This window comes from Vipera berus (genome assembly GCF_964194415.1).
Source record: "Vipera berus genome assembly, chromosome: 1".
Taxonomy (NCBI): Eukaryota; Metazoa; Chordata; class Lepidosauria; order Squamata; family Viperidae; genus Vipera; species Vipera berus.
The window spans coordinates 64,856,250-64,873,416 of NC_138202.1; the positions used below are offsets into that span (position 1 = coordinate 64,856,250).

A 17,167-nucleotide genomic window follows, 5' to 3' on the forward strand; every position below is an offset into this window, starting at 1 on the left:
TTTATTGTAAAATAGTCAGACTTTATGTATTTGCTGTTAATGATATGTATATTTGCATTAATACTAAGAGGATTAATCAGTATGCGTGTTATGTGTATAATTAAACACATGCAAATACATATGCAGACATAAAATCCTATTAGGAGAAAGTGAGATCTCATAATAGCTTGTTTCTCCTAATAGCTTGTTTATCTCTTATGGTGCAGTCATATGAACCATTCAGAGCATGGTAGGGACGATTGTAATTTTCTTGTTTCTTTTCTTCCAAGATTGGAAAGAAAAGCTGTAAGACATTAGTTCCTAAATTCTGATATATATAACCATTTCATTCACCTTCACTTAACTGTAATCCAAGCTATATTTTCCCATATTATATACCTTGTTCACTACCCAGATGTACCCATAGATATTGTCCTACTCTATCCATGTAACTTTGATCAATTGAGAATTTTATATGATTTTTTAGAGATTCTGTGAAAGGTCCACTTTCCTTATTTCTTATAGGTCATGTTATTTGTCTGGATATAATATTAGATCTAATATTAGATATTAGATATTTCAAGACTTCTCCCTTAAGAGGATTTTATAACATTGGATTATACTGTCGTGTTTACTAGTCAGCATTAGAAGCCATTATGTGACCAGTTTTAGTTTCATTGGAACTTATCTGGCATGAATACACTAGGTACCCCAAATCTAGAAAATACCTTTCAAGCCAATATATTGTTGCCCACATCTCAACAATACAGTGTAAATGAAGTGTAGTGATTTGTTGTTCTAACCATTTAGTTGTGTCTGATTCTTGGCAACTTTGTAGGCAAGTACCTCCCCATAGGGACGTGGTGGCTCAGTGGGTTAGGACGCTGAGCTTGTCGATCAGAAGGTCGGCAGTTTGGCGGGTCGAATCCCGAGTGCCGTGTAACAGAGTGAGTGCCTGTTACTCGTCCCAGCTTCTGCCAACCTAGCAGTTCGAAAGCACGTAAAAATGCAAGTAGAAAAATAGGGACCACTACGGTGGGAAGGTAACAGCGTTCCATGTGCCATTGGCGTCTAGTCATGCCGGCCACATGACCACAGAGACATCCTTGGACAAGCACTGGCTCTTCGGCTTTGAAACGGAGATGAGCACCGGCCCCTAGAGTCGGAAACGACTAGCACGCATGTGCGGGGGAACCTTTACCTTTACCTTTACCTTTTACCTCCCCATGCTTTCCTGTAAAACACAGCTTTTTTCAATTGTTGGATGTTCACCTTTGTTTCAGTTTTGATGTTATGAAGCCAGCATGTTCTATGCTTGCCTCTTCTTGTTTCACTAACCATCATTGACTTCTCCAATGCATGCATGACATGGCCAAAGTAAATGAGATGTAGTCTTGTGATTTTGGCTTCTAATGATGTGTCTGGTTTTATATAATTCAGCAACTCTCTGTTGGTTGCTCTATCTGTCCATGTATATGCAATAATTTACACCAGCACCACAGTTGAAAGACATCAATTCTTCTTCAGTCAGCCTTTCTTAGTGTCCAACTCTCACATCCATACACCATTCAATGTAGTGAAACTTAGAATTCTCCATTCATAGAAAAAGTACATAAATATATCCACATAAGGGTAGGTTTTGCATCAGCCTTTCCTTTCTAACTGAAGGTATATTCATCAGTAGGGCTTTCAGAGTAGTCATACAATCCTAGGAAGTGGTACAATTAATTTAATGAGTTTTGACAGTTTCATGCCTCTGGACAATCCAATGCACCATTCATTTTTGAATCTATTGCACTGCCCAGCTGTGTAAATCATGCCATTGAACTGTTTAACTGCTCCTTCTTATATACCACCTACTTTTTAGTAGTCATTATATTTTAACTATTTCAAAAAAAATATGAAAGAATAACTAAAGCCAAATAATATAATTCTTGAATGTTCTCTTCTACTGTATTACTGTTTGCCTAAAATCCCCACTGGACATGTTTAGACTCTTGTTATTTTATATTAATTGCTGCAGATCTAACATGATCAGGTCCCCATTAGCTCTCTGCTTTACAGATAACCAATTTATGCCTATCTAATATTCTTGTTAGTGATTTTAACATCATCCTATTGCTTGTTATGGAAGCCTTCAGGCAGAGCTTTGTTATTAGACTTTAAAAATGTTTTTATAAGACAATTTATATGTAGTTCAGGAACAGCCACTTCTTTATGTTTTAAATTTGGGATACTTGGCTGCTGATTGTTAGGAAGGAAGGAAGGAAGGAAGGAAGGAAGGAAGGAAGGAAGGAAGGAAGGAAGGAAGGAAGGAAGGAAGGAGGGAGGGAGGGAGGGAGGGAGGGAGGGAGGGAGGGAGGGAGGGAGGGAGGAAGGAAGGAAGGAAGGATCTGTTTATATGACACCTGATTATAATATTTCAGTGTAGTAAAGTTCTCACTGTTTGGACAAAATACTTTTAGTGGGTATACTTTAGTCATTGTTTAATTATTTTTTATAATTTTTAAAAACCCTCAAAATATAAATAGTTTAATCAAACCTAAATGTGATCTAAATCTAAATCTAACTCCACTATAATCTCTTCTTGATACAGGTTTTGTTCCTATATGCTCACTGGGTTTGTCTCAGATTGGCCGAATGAATTTTGGAAGGGATGCCAGCACTTTCAAATACTACACAATGTGTGGGCTTCAAGAAGGTTTTGAGCCTTTTGCTGTCAACATGAACAGAGAAGTCGCTATGTGGTTTAGCAAACGCTTACCAACCTTTGTCAATGTACCAAAAGGGCATCCTCATATTGAGGTAATACTAAATAGTAAGAAGAGCCATAACACCATTAAGTATAATCTATAATTAAGTACTCTAATAGGTCTGAGGCAATGGTTGGATTCAGCCAGTTTGCACCAGTTCAGCAGAAGCAGTAGCTAATGTTTTGTTGCCCAGGTCCAGAATGGACTTCCAGAAGTGACATCCACACAGAGAACTGGTTGTTCACATATTTGAATCCCACCACTGGTATGAGGCGTACATTTTGAATGTTGAGAACATCTCACAAAAATATTCAAAAAATGACAATCATGGGGTTTTGTAACCAGTCATAAAATGTAACAAGAAAGTAAGTCAGTGAAGCTGTTACTTGTACCCTTCTGATCCCAGGAACGTACCCTTTTATCTTTTTCTTTTTTCCTTGGGAAGAGGCCACTGTCACCACCATGCTTAAATTCCAAGATTCCTGATGTGATCAGAGGGGCCTAAAATGGAGATTATACTGAAATTTGTACTTTATTCACAACAATGGAAATATTTAATTTCCCTATGTGAATATGAAAACATATTTTAAATATTAAACAAATTAAAACTAAATGGAACAGAGAGCCTATGAGGCATAAAAAAGTTATTATCAGGCATGTTGATGAGTTCATCTCAATGTTGCCTATCTCTCCTTTGTGTCATTAAGAATTTATATTGACAATGTAATATAAGAGATAATTTAGTAAGTCTTATCATGGGTTGGGAGTGCTTTTTTTAAAAAAAATGCTTGTAAAAACAAATTTCTGATAATTTCAGGTTACAAGAATTGATGGAAACATTGACAATCCACCACGTTTAAAAGTTACTCATAAGACATTTGGAACACAGAATAGCAATGCAAACATGATATATTGTCGCTTGAGCATGCCAATTGAATTTCATTCATCTTTTACCTACAGCCATGGTTTCGAATTTGAGGGTTTCCACAAAAGGTTAGATATATTTTCAGTCCTTTAACTGAAACCTATGTTTTAAATTCCATCTCCCTTTTTACTTATGGAATTATTAGTTATTTCCATTTAGTCTGTATCCTTCTATGCAATGTTCAAATCTTTATGCCAAAACAGAAGACTTGTTGATTCTTCAGCTAGTGATTTTCAGTGAACAGAAATTCAAAGAGTCAGGAAACAGATCTATTCCAGGCATGGTTTGTCACCGAAGATCTTGTTTCAAGTGTTATATTCTTCTCCCTATGCTATAGGCAGTGGTGGGATTCAGCCAGTTCGCACCACTTCGGCAGAATTGGTAGCTAATTTTTTGTTGCCCAGGTCCAGAATGGACTTCCGGAAGCAGCATCCACACAGAGAACCGGTTGTTCACATATTTGAATCCCGCCACTGGCTATAGGTAATCCTTGTCCTTAACATATATGATTTTTAATTAAAATAGTTACAGAAGCTTATTCTGAGACTACCTGAATTTGTTTTTGAAGTGACAGAATTCATGCATTACTTTTCTGTTTTAATTCCATCTAGAATATATTTTAGTCCATTCAGCATCCAGGTTAAAAGAGCTTTCCAGTTCTATTTTAGTGTTTTATATGGTCATTTAACTCTCTATTATGTTGATAATCTTCTTACAGAAAACAGAACCAGGAAATACCTATTCATACCACAACAGTAAGTATTTAGACTTTTTTTTTTTTTTAAAAAATGGACTTATTGTATTGGCTTAGATGTTGCCCCAAATTAGAACGTATTTTAACTTAATTGAAACCAGTTATGAGCAGTTAATCCAGTTATGTTCAGCCATATATTGGACTTTGATCCCTCTCCTAGTTCCAAACCATTTACTCCCATCTATTAGCCTCAATGCATAGCACCACATTTTTCTAAGCAAGTTGTATGTATGTATGTATGTATGTATGTATGTATGTATGCGTGTGTGTGTGTGTGTGTGTGTGTGCATATGTATGTATATGTATAACATTTAGAAAAAAGTCTTCATTTCTATAGTTAGTGGGTATTATAATGAATAATTAGCAATTTCAGTAAAATTGAAAATCATATATTAGTAGAATTCTGCACTGCTTTGAGTAACTGTCCTTTGAAAAGCGAAATATTTTTCCATACAAAGCAACTCATGCTGATTTTATCAGTGAAGTCTTTGATTTCCTCTATTTGGTATGCAATAAATTTTCTCTAAGAAAGTATTGTATTAATATTTATATTTGTCATTCCAGTATTACTACTTAGTGAAGATCTTTGCTGGTCAAGACCCGTCTTCAGTCTGGATTGGTTGGGTAACTCCTGACTACCACTTTTACAGTGAACATTTTGACCTAAATAAGAATTGCACAGTAACAGTTACTTTGGGAGATGAAAGAGGGAGAGTCCATGAAAGGTTTGGGCTTAGAAATTCCCTAATGAATAAATTCCTTCTTTCCTTTCTCCCTCAGTCCCTCTCTCCTTCCCTCCCTCCCTCCCTCCTTCCCTCCCTCCCTTCCTCCCTTCCTTCCTCAAGAATAATTATCATTAAATCAATATTTGAACCATAATGTAAGCTCTGTATCAATAACAATACTTAGCAATTACTTTATCAAAGACAACAATTTATTCTTTTTCTTGAATACATTTTCTAAACAGTCATTACTTTGTGGTATAAACTATAGCAATCCATGATTTGGATAAACAACTCTTTAAAGTCACTCTGAGTTTCAATTCAATTAAAATTTAATTATGGAATAGCACTTTCATAAATTAACCAATAGTTGGTATAAAAAAATCTTTAAAAAATTGCTTTGTACTAGTTATTTGAAAATAAGCATTTAAATGGAGCTTTTGGCTGATCCTTGAAATACAAAATAAATTGGATTTTAATTAATCCTTAATTGTTATACATGTCCAATGCCTTATGTTCATTGAGCTTACTTTCTAAACATTGGTAATAATTACCAGATGATTTATGAAAACTATAAAACCTTCTTGTGGAATATCTGTAACTTCAGATCCAGCAAATCCAAACGTTTTATTTATTTATTTTATTTTATTTATCAAATTTCCATCACTTATTTCTGCTTTTTCTCTTTCCATGGAATACAATATGCCATTCCACATAAAATATATATTTAAATAACTTCTTAGGCAATACTTCAGATTCAGTTGTTTTCTGGTTGTTTTCTTTCAGTGTAAAACGTAGTAATTGCTATCTGGTTTGGGGAGGAGAATCATTTGTAAATTCTCAAAGATCAAATCGTGGCAATGTTGATCTAGAAATTGGATGCCTTGTCGAATTAGCTACTGGCATGTTGTCATTCACAGCCAATGGAAAAGAACTGGGAACTTTCTATCAGGTATCAGTATTTTCCCCCCAGAAAATTCCACTTTTCATGTTTTGATAATGTGAATTAATGTTTTATGAAAATATAAAATCATTATCTATGTTTACATTGAGTAGGTTGTAGATGCTCAATTATGTGACGAATTTTGACTGCACCATTTTAATTTTATGAATTTATGAATTCATAATTTTAATTATGAAATATTAGAAGAAAATAATCCAGACTCCCTCAAACCTGCTGGCTGATCATTTGAAATTATACTGGAGTTTCTGCATATATTCTTTGCAGCAAATTCTAGCTCACATTGCTGTATTCATGAATTGATACTGATTGTGGAGAATGCAATTGTTTATAGCCAGAGTTATGATGTAAGGGTATTATTTAATATATGTGTTTAATTGGGGAGCAAAATATTACAGATTGGATGTTGAAAATGCATTATTGCTGTGTCCTACTTTAGTAATATGTCCGATAGTTACTATTTGAGGAAAATAATAACAGCCTTTATTTTTTAAAATTTTTAAACTAAATCTATAGATAGGTCTACCTGAGGATTAAAATTCATCACCATGCTAGTCAAAACAGGCTGCTGTTTATATCAACCCTATACTTAAAGTCTAACCAATTTTTGTGGCAATTTGCTCTGAGAAAAAGGTTGACATTTCTTATGAAAAAATAATGATTCTGACTGTGACTTTCTCTTCTACTTCAGTAAGGTGGAAGATTAAAACTGAGAATGAAGTTAGTAATGCAATATTTGGGGAGATATGTGTTGAACAGAAAATAAACCTGATAATGAAATATAAATTATGAAGCAAATATTATATGATTTCTATGAAGATATTATGAAGAAAATGTTATACAATTCCTATGAAGACAAAACAATTTGAATATTTTGGGTGGTGTAAGATATGGTGTTTGGATAAAACATTAAATATTACATTACGAGCACAGAACAAAACTATTAAAGGATAATTGTTAACAGTTTTGAATTCTTACTCAGAGTCTTTTTCCTACACTGTTCCTAGCTATATAGCAAATAAAATAATAATAATAATAATAATAATGATGATGATGATGATGATGATGATGATGATGATGTCCAAAAACTTTGCAAAATACATCAAGAAATTGCAGCTTCCTGCAATAACTCCAGCAAAGCTACAAAAAACTGCGCTAATCGGAACATCTTACATTTTAAGGAGATACCTGGTTGATACCTAGGATGCTGGCAGCAACCCGTGTCAACCATTAGTGCCAGTCAATTTGAGTGTTCAGTTGACTGAGTTTCATGTTTTATGAATAAAAGTTTAATAATAATAATAATAATAATAATAATAATAATAATAATAATAATAATAATAATAATAATAATAATAATAATAATAAATAAAAATAATAAAAATAAAAATAATAATAATTGGAAGGGACCTTGTAGGTCTTCTAGTTCAACCCCCTGGTCAGGCAGGAAACCTATACCATTTCAGACAAATGGTTGTCCAATCTCTTCTTAAAAACTTCCAGTGTTGGAGCATTCACAACTTCTGGAGGCAGCTTGTTCCACTGATTAATTGTTCTAACTGTTGGGAAATTTCTCCTTAGTTCTAGGTTGCTTTTAGAATAGAATAGAATAGAATAGAATAGAATAGAATAGAATAGAATAGAATAGAATAGAATAGAATAGAATAGAATAGAATAGAATAGAATAGAATAGAATAGAATAGAATAGAATAGAATAGAATAGAATAGAGCTGGAAGGGACCTTGGAGGACTTGTAGTCCAGCCCCTTGCTCGAGCACGAGAACCTATACCATTTCAGACAACTGACAGTCTAGTCTCTTCTTAAACACCTGCAGTGATGGAGCACCCACAATTTCTGGAGGCAAGCTATTCCACTGGTTAATTGTCTTCACTGTTAGGAAGTTTCTCCTTAATTCTAGGTTGCCTCTCTCTTTGGTCAGTTTCCAACCATTGTTTCTTGTCTTGCCCTCTGGTGCTTTGGAGAATAGTTTGACTCCCTCTTCTTTGTGGTAACCCCTGAGATATTGTAACATTGCTATCATGTCACCCCTAGTCCTTCTCTTCATTAAACTAGACATACCCAACTGTTGTTGTTGTTAGCGTGTCCGACTCATCGCGACCCTATGGACAACGTTCCTCCAGGCCTTCCTGTCATCTACCATCTTCTGGAGTCCATTTAAGCTCACGCCTACTGCTTCAGTGACTCCATCCAGCCACCTCATTCTCTGTCGTCCCCTTTTCTTCTCTTGCCCTCGATCTTTCCCAGCATTAGGCTCTTCTCCAGTGAGTCCTTCCTTCTCATTAGGTGGCCAAAGTATTTGAGTTTTAGCTTCAGGATCTGGCCTTCTAAAGAGCAGTCAGGGTTGATCTCCTCTAGGACTGACCGGTTTGATCGCCTTGCAGTCCAAGGGACTCGCAGGAGTCTTCTCCAGCACCATAGTTCAAAGGCCTCAATTCTTTGGCGCTCAGCCTTTCTTATGGTCCAACTTTCACAGCCATACATTGCAACTGGGAAGACCATAGCCTTGACTATACGCACTTTTGTTGACAGGGTGATGTCTCTGCTTTTTAGTGTGCTGTCTAGATTTGCCATTGCTTTCCTCCCGAGGAGCAAGCGTCTTTTAATTTCTTGGCTACAGTACCCAACTAGACATACCGTAGATTCCAGCGTATAAGACTACTTTTTAACCCATGAAAATCTTCTCAAAAGTCAGGGGTCGTCTTATACGCCGGGTGCTGAAAATTTAGGGACAGGGCTGGCTGGAAAACCTGGAGCGGATCTTCCATTTAGTCTGCGCAGGGAAAGCGGGACCAATTGGAGTAGAAGCTGCAGTCTGTGATTTTTTACAGGCTGGGGTCTGGGCTTCTTCTAAAGTTGAAGAGCAGCTGTAGGCAGGTGGGGAATGCAAGAGCAATTTGAAAGGCAGGTGGGGAATGCATAGCAGAGCAGCAGCTTAGCTCTAAGGACACATTTGACTCAGGAACTGGGCGGGCTGGCTGGAAAACCTGGAGCGGATCTCCCATTTGGTCTTTTTTTTTTTAATCCCATTTATATCCCACCCTTCTCTGAAGACTCAGGGCGGCTTACAATTTAAAGCACAAATCAATGTGCTTAGCAATAACCTTCATTCTATGTATATGCCTGCCTATTAGAGCTTTCACCCCCCCCCCCACAAGCAGCATTATTACAAAGTCAGCTTATTGCTCCCAACAATCTGAGTCCTCATTTTACCTACCTCGGAAGGATGGAAGGCTGACTCAACCTTGAGCCTGGTGGGATGAGAACCTGCACTAATTGCAGGCAGCTGGTGTTACATAAGGCTCTGCGCAGGGAAAGCTTTAGAGTGAATTAGGAAAAGTGAAAAAGTGAATTAGGAAAATAGGAAACGGTTGCTGGAATTGGGTATGTGTAGTTTAACGAAGAGAAGGGTGAGGGGTGACACGATAGCAGTGATCCAATATCTCAGGGGCTGCCACAAAGAAGAGGGAGTCAAGCTATTCTCCAAAGCACCTGAAAGCAGGACAAGAAGCAATGGATGGAAACTAGTCAAGGAGAGAAGCAACCTAGAACTAAGGAGAAATTTCCTGACAGTTAGAACAATTAACCAGTGGAACAACCTGCCTCCAGAAGTGGTGAATGCTCCAACACTGGAAGTTTTTAAGAAGAGACTGGACAGCCATTTGTCTGAAATGGTATAGGGTTTCCTGCCTTAGCAGGGGGTTGGACTAGATGACCTCCAAGGTCCCTTCCAACTTCTTCTTCTTCTTCTTCTTCTTTTTCTTCTTCTTCTTCTTCTTCTTCTTATTATTATTATTATTATTATTATTATTATTATTATTATTATTATTATTATTATTATCATTATTATTATTATTATTATTATTATTATTATTATTATTATTATTATTATTATTATCATTATTATTATTATTATTATTATTATTATTATTATTATTATTATCATTATTATTATTATTATTATTAAAGTTTAATCCACTTGCACTGTTTTATGTTTACATGTTTGATGACAAACAGCCTTATGTTTATAAGTGACAGTTTTCCTACTAAGTACCTGCATGTCATAAGCATTTGAATTAAAATTACCATATTAAAATCAAATCTGATGTTTTTTAATTTTTATTTGGTGTGCGTTGGAAGAGGGGTAGTCTTATACGGCGAGTATAGCCCAAACCCTATAATTTAACAGGAAATGTATGGGGTCGTCTTATACGCCCAGTCGTCTTATACGCCGGAAAATACGGTACCCAATTTCAGCAGCATATCCAATTCTTCGTAGTAGTAGTAGTAGTATTTGTGGTCTCTGCCATTATACATATGTTTTTGTTTCTGCTTATAGTACTGTTTTTTTGTTCATTATATTTCTACAACTGCTAGATGTCTGGAATATCCCAAAGGTTTTTGATCGGACTATAATCCTCATTCAACTGCACTTGTCTAGAGGCAAAACAACTATAGTTTTAGCAGCACAGAAGCAATATTTTGAGCATTTTGCATCTATATTTCCTCAGATAGTTTAGAAGTAAAGATCTCAAACTCATCTCTATGAATGTGGTGAATGCTCCAACACTGGAAGTTTTTAAGAAGAGACTGGACAGCCATTTGTATGAAATGGTATAGGGTTTCCTGCCTGAGCAGGGGGTTGGACTAGATGACCTCCAAGGTCCCTTCCATATTATTATTATTATTATTATTATTATTATTATTATTATTATTATTATTATTATTATTACCTTCTATCTTTAGACTTCAGACAAAACCGTCATATAAACATCTTCCTTTTTCTCCCTCCCTCCCGCCAGTGTTCTCCAAGGAATCAGTAATATCTTTTGTTTGTTTGTTTGTTTGTTTGTTTGTTTGTTTGTTTCGCACAAGCCTGCTGAAGTGGTTCCTCTGACATAAATCATGTCTTGTCTCTTGTAGTTGCACCTTATTACAGTGCTTGGTTAACACTTTTTCTCAGAGTCTTCCAATGTATCATTTGAGATTGAATCAATTATTTTTAGTGTGTTCAGTGAGCAATAGCAAAGTAATGAACATTTTGGGAAAAGAGTGTTCGTCATATAGAGCAGAGCCTGTGGCATAATATTCCACCCTTTGGCATTCTTGATATTTTACAGTTCTGTAAAATGTGGCAGAATTCATTCAATTCTCAGTTTCTGCCACTTGAGAATACACTTGACCAATGAAGCTTTAGACAATCACCATAACAACATTCCTACCCTTTTCACTTGAATGATTATTTTGTAACCTTAAATTTCAGAAATGCTTATTTCTACATCACCACACTGTTTGGGGTTTTTATTTGGAGGCTAGTATTAACTAGCCTCAATAGTAACTTTTCATTTTGACTCTTCCAGTGCCCATAGTCTTCACACATAAGATAGAAGTAAATAGTGACTGTCTTTTTCTGGCTCCAGACAATAAAGCTTTAAATATTGATTCTAAGGTTCATTCCACTATCTTCTATTCTTTTCTTTACAAATTAGGTTTGTGTGTCAACCAGGATAAATCATCCCAGAGCTCATTGCCATATATCAAATGTATAGGTGTGGTAATTGATTTTATCTAGGACAAGATTTTCTTTCATGTTCAAGTGGTTTATTATGTCACCTCTCTGTATTTGGCTCTTCAGAACATCAGGTACGCTTAATTTTGAAGATTTTCAGCCTAAAGGCAGCAAATATTTGTCATTATTCGCCTTTCCCTTTGACCTTGTAATAATGGTTTATCAAGATATTATTCCAATAAGACATAAATTTAAGGGCATACTTTTTTTCTAAATGGATTACAGTATTCTTCCATTTTTTTGCCCAATCTCTTTTAACACTAAGACTTTAATCTAGACCGGGATGCCTTACGAATGGTCACTCATGCCCTCGTGACCTCTCGTCTGGACTACTGCAACGCTCTCTACATGGGGCTACCCTTGAAGACCACTCGGAGGCTCCAGCTGGTACAGAATGCAGCCGCAAGAGTTGTGCTGGGAGTTTCCCAACACCCCCATGTTACACCTCTGCTCCGCGAGCTGCATTGGCTTCCAGTTGTCTTCCGGGTGAGATTCAAGGTGTTGGTAATGACCTACAAAGCCCTACATGGCATGGGTCCGGAATACCTTGGGGAGCACCTGCGGCCGGCGTCAACTTCCCTCCGCCCAGTACGCTCCCACAGAGAGGGCCTCCTCAGGGTGCCACCGGTCAAAGAATGTCGACTGGTGGCCCCCAGGGGGAGGGCGTTCTCTGTGGGCGCGCCGGATTTATGGAACCATCTTCCGGTCGATCTCCAGATGGCGCATGACCTCTGCTCCTTCCAGTGCGATCTCAAAACTTACCTTTTCGAACAAGCTGGCCTGGCCTGATGGGATGGGGTTGGGTTTTATTAATCTGTTTTAATCTATTTTTTAATGTGTTTAACTTATTCATGGGCATTTTGTTTAATCGTTTTTAATTTTTGTATCTTGTTTTTTAATATGTATTGCCCTGTTCACCGCCCTGAGTCCTTCGGGAGAAGGGCGGTATACAAATAAAATTAATAATAATAATCATCATCATCATCATCATCATCATCATCATCATCATCAAGATATGTGACTGTAAAATCAGATTTATTACATTCATTATCTGTAAGCTTTGTATCTAATGACATGGAACATCATCAGTTTATTTATGGCTTTGCATGCATTTCTGCCTAGAGTTAATGTGTATTTTCTAAAGCTTTGGTCTAGATCAGGCATGTCAAACTGCCGCCCGCAGGCCGGATGCATCGCGATGAAACTGCACCCTCCCCATTGCCGGCAATGGGGAAAAAGTCGCGATACATCGCGTGACGTCACATGACGTTGCGAGTTTGACATGCCTGGTCTAGATTGTGGAATTTGTATTCTTCAGTTCTTTCCATTTCAGGATTTATACTCAGATAATACTGAGGTTTTTGATTCCATGACTGTTCATTTTGAAAATAGCCTTTCTGGCTGAGTTAGTCAACTACAATATTTGTTCTACTGACAATTTTATCTTGTTTGCCATATAGAGGTAAAAGGGAAAATATAAGCCACCACCACCACCATTAGCAGCCTTGAGCAGTAGACAGGCAGAATGTAGATAAAATAAAAATAGTTTCCATCTTATCCAGAAGATAGTGATACCCATTTTCTTCTATGATTGACATACTATGAATGTTTCACTGTTTATTGTTTCATCTGTGCAGTTCTACAATTCTCCCTTCAGTCCCATGCTCCTTTCCTTCCCTTTCCTTCCCTTTGCATAGAGAATTATTTTTTATAATTTAAAATTGCTATAACTCAAAATTAAAAATAAGTGTTTGCTTTTTTTAAGAAAAGGTGAATTGAACAAATTTGGCTTCATAAGTATTCATGTTTGCTCATTTGGGAATGATGCTTCAGTCCCCCCAAAATCTGATCACACTTCTTAATTTATTTTGTAATGTAATATCTATTTTCATTTTGCAGTTAGATAAAGTACAGTAGGTGGGACAGTTGTATTTATATACAGGATCTGCATTCAGAAATGTCTAAGAACCAAATTATGAAAAAAAGGATTTGCTCAACCTATTTGTGTTATGTACACATATCAGACACCATGTGCATTCAGGTGATTTTTTTCTTATCTAGGGACATGGTTTTAATAGAAATATGTATAACTATTATATCATAAGCTTAAGCACACAGAACCAAATAGAATCTGTCCATGATTTATGAATATTAGTGTATACTCTAGAGAAGCAGAGCAACTTGGCCATCATCCCAAAGTAGGATTTGAAAAGTGATTATTATAATGCAGGCATTATTTTATAATCATTAGCAGAATGGAGGCCATTTGCACTGATATATCTTCAGTTCCTTTTAAAATGTGATTTTTCACATTTTAGGGGCAATGTTTTTCCTTTATTTATTATATTCCCTCTCATAAATAATTACTGAACAGCTGGCACCATGCTTATTTTACTTATTTCCATGATGGCATCACATGTCAGGATTTTATTGGCAGTGCAGTATGCTGGGAACACTGCTGCTATCAATATAATCCTAGGTCAAAATCTGTCACATTTTGTACTATTTCAGGATTGCATCCTTTTATGTGAATATTTATTTATTGACTTAAGTATTCTGTTGTTGAAATGATTTTAGAAATATATCATTACACAGTTTTTTCCACACGTGCTGCCAGTAGGCTTATATTGCATTTTAACTCTATTTTTCAGGTTGAGCCAAACACAAAACTATTTCCAGCTGTTTTTTTACAGCCTACGAGCACAAAACTGGTACAGTTTGAACTGGGTAAATTAAAGGTATTTTTAATCAAATTACCATCAATAGATGTTGTGACTTTTAAGTAAATTCAAACAGGCAAACTGCGTTAATTAGTCAACATATCTGCAGAGTCTTACCTAAAAATAACATTCAATTATTGTTTAGTATAGTGATTCATGAATAATCACAGGCAAATATTTAACCTTGGGGCTAATCTCTGCTTCTATTATCTCCTTCCCCAAACAATATAGAGTTGTAGGACAGCATTTGGAAGATAATATTTTGGAAAACTGTAGTACCTTTAAATAACATGTTATTACATGAGCGCAGTAATGCCTCTCTCATATTTAGGGAATGTGAACCAAATTGTTTTATATTTAGTTAGGAAAATAAACTTAGGACCCTATAGCACTTACACTTATATAACGATTGACAGTGCTTTACAGCCCTCTCTAAGCAGTTTACATAGTCAGCCTATTGCCCCCAACAATCTGGGTCCTTGTTTTACTGAGCTCGGAAGAATGGAAAGCTGAGTTAAACTTAAAGTGGTGAGAATTGTACTGCTGGCAATCGGCAGAATTAACCTGCAATACTGCTTTCTAACCACTGGGCCACCATGGCAGTATGGTGCTATTTGATAAGATATCCTTCCATAGATGGGGCAAACTCCATCTACATTATATGACATCTCATATTAAATTTGCTACATTACCCCAAGGTGGCTTTGCTAACCTCTGTACCATTATGATGCCTATTAAATGTGTGTGAACCATTGTTCTATTCCTTTCATATCTGCTTAAGAGTATTGGCAAATAAGGATGAAGAAAAAGGAACAGTACAGTTTTTTCTTTCTTTCTTTCTGACCCACCTCTTGAGAATAAAATCAATGGAACTAGTTCTCCACATTTATTTGACAAACACACACACAATACATTAAGCATGCAGAGTGCTATTATTATTATTATTATTAAGGTTCAGTTCAGAAAGTTTAAATTTCCATGCATGATTTTCTAGAACACCATGCCTTTATCAGCTGCAATCTTTAAAAGTGAAGAGAGAAATCCCATTCCTCAGTGCCCTCCTCGGCTGGATGTTCAAACCCTCACACCGGTTGTCTGGAGCAGAATGCCAAACAGTTTCCTGAAAGTAGAGACTGATCGTGTCAGTGACCGCCATGGGTGGCTAGTACAATGCCTGGAACCATTGCAAATGATGGCCCTGCATATTCCAGAAGAAAACAGGTATGTATATACATATTAAAAAATCATAGAATGTATGAGTTGGAAGTTATAAGTCAACTAGTCCTACTGTTCAGCTCAGGTATTCTCTAAACCAGACATGTCAAACACAAGGCCCAGGGGCCAGATCCGGCCCATGAAGTGGCTTCATGCAGCCCGCGAAGCCATCCTGGAAACAGTGAGGAAACGGCCCCCACTGCCTTGGCCCTGGCCCAGAGACCCTCCTCCTGCCAGAGACCCTCAGATCTGTCCCACTCCTGCCCAGGCCCCCATAGGCACCCTTGATGCAAATGATGTAGAGCTGGCCATGCCCACCCAGTAGGCCATACGCACTCTAGCCACGCCCACCCAGTAGGCCACACCCACCCTGGCCATACCCACCCGGCCCCCTGAGGGCAACCGCAATGCTGATGTGGCCCTCAATAGAATTGAGTTTGACACCCCTGCTCTAAACCATTTCCAGAGATTGGCATTTGCTCTTTATTTGAAAACTTCCACCGAGGAGGAATTCTAGGCAGATCTCATCATCAGGAATTTATCCAAATTTTCATCCTGACTCTCCTTTTAATTTCAGTCTGCTAACCCTAATCCTTCTCTCAATTTTAACAGAGAAGAGGCCCATCTCATTATATGTAACCTTTTAAGTTTTTATAATTCTTTTACTTTCCCTTCGTCTTCTCTTCTGCATTCTCAACACATCTATATCTTCAGATATTACTCACAGACTGGGTTTCTAGAGCCCTTTCCATTCATTTTGAATAGAAAAGAGCTGGAAGGGATCTTGGAGGTCTTCTAGTCCAGCCCCCTACTCGAGCAGGAGAATCTATGCCATCTCATACAAGTGACTGTTTAGCTTCTTCTTAAAAATCTCCAGTGATGGAGCGCCCACGATTTTTGGAGTCAAGCTGTTCCACTGGTTAATTGTCCTCACTGTCAGGAGGTTTCTCCTTAATTCTTGTAGTTGTCCAATGAGTGTTCCTGGTTCTTTCAAAAAGGTAGCATAATACTGTACATAATACTCCAAGTGTGATTTAACCATAACATGACAGTTAATGATTATTTCTCATGATTAGACACAGTTTTCTGTGATGCATCCAAAATAGCATTAGCTGTCTTACTGTTATACTGTTGCATAATTATATTTGCACATATTGAGCTGATAGTCTACTACTGCTACTACTATTCCTAAATCTTTCTCACAAGTAAGTTTTAACAGTCAGTCCACAAATTGATATCGCCTGTTAGATTTATTTATTTATTTATTTAGCCATTTACTTTTATTTATTTTTTGTTATTTATCTAGAAAATTTCTATGAACACCCAATTTATTATATTCATAGTTATACCAAATCACAGTTCTTGCAGTATTTTGTGACTTTCTGTTTAGATTATAACAAATCCAAACAAACAAAAAATCTAAAAATACACACATACTTTGTTTCTGCAACAACAACAACTTTATTGATTAGCCCTTGGGCCATATCAAAGTGCAAAGTTCCAGCAACAAACCGTCACCAAAACTTGATAAAAGCAATCCAAAATGGAAT

At 36.7% G+C, this 17,167-nt stretch overlaps 1 protein-coding gene across 1 annotated transcript in view; it reads left to right on the forward strand.

Moving 5' to 3' along the window:
• The window catches only part of RYR3 (ryanodine receptor 3), a gene marked incomplete at both ends in the record, with an annotated part of 301,173 nt that overhangs the window by 151,134 nt on the left and 132,872 nt on the right, over positions 1 to 17,167 (forward strand). Inside the window, 8 exon segments of the mRNA XM_081324758.1 lie at positions 2,576 to 2,784; positions 3,550 to 3,725; positions 4,376 to 4,412; positions 4,976 to 5,136; positions 5,920 to 6,085; positions 14,334 to 14,420; positions 15,397 to 15,624; positions 15,627 to 15,668. Coding sequence (XP_081180884.1) covers positions 2,576 to 2,784; positions 3,550 to 3,725; positions 4,376 to 4,412; positions 4,976 to 5,136; positions 5,920 to 6,085; positions 14,334 to 14,420; positions 15,397 to 15,624; positions 15,627 to 15,668 — 1,106 coding nt within the window.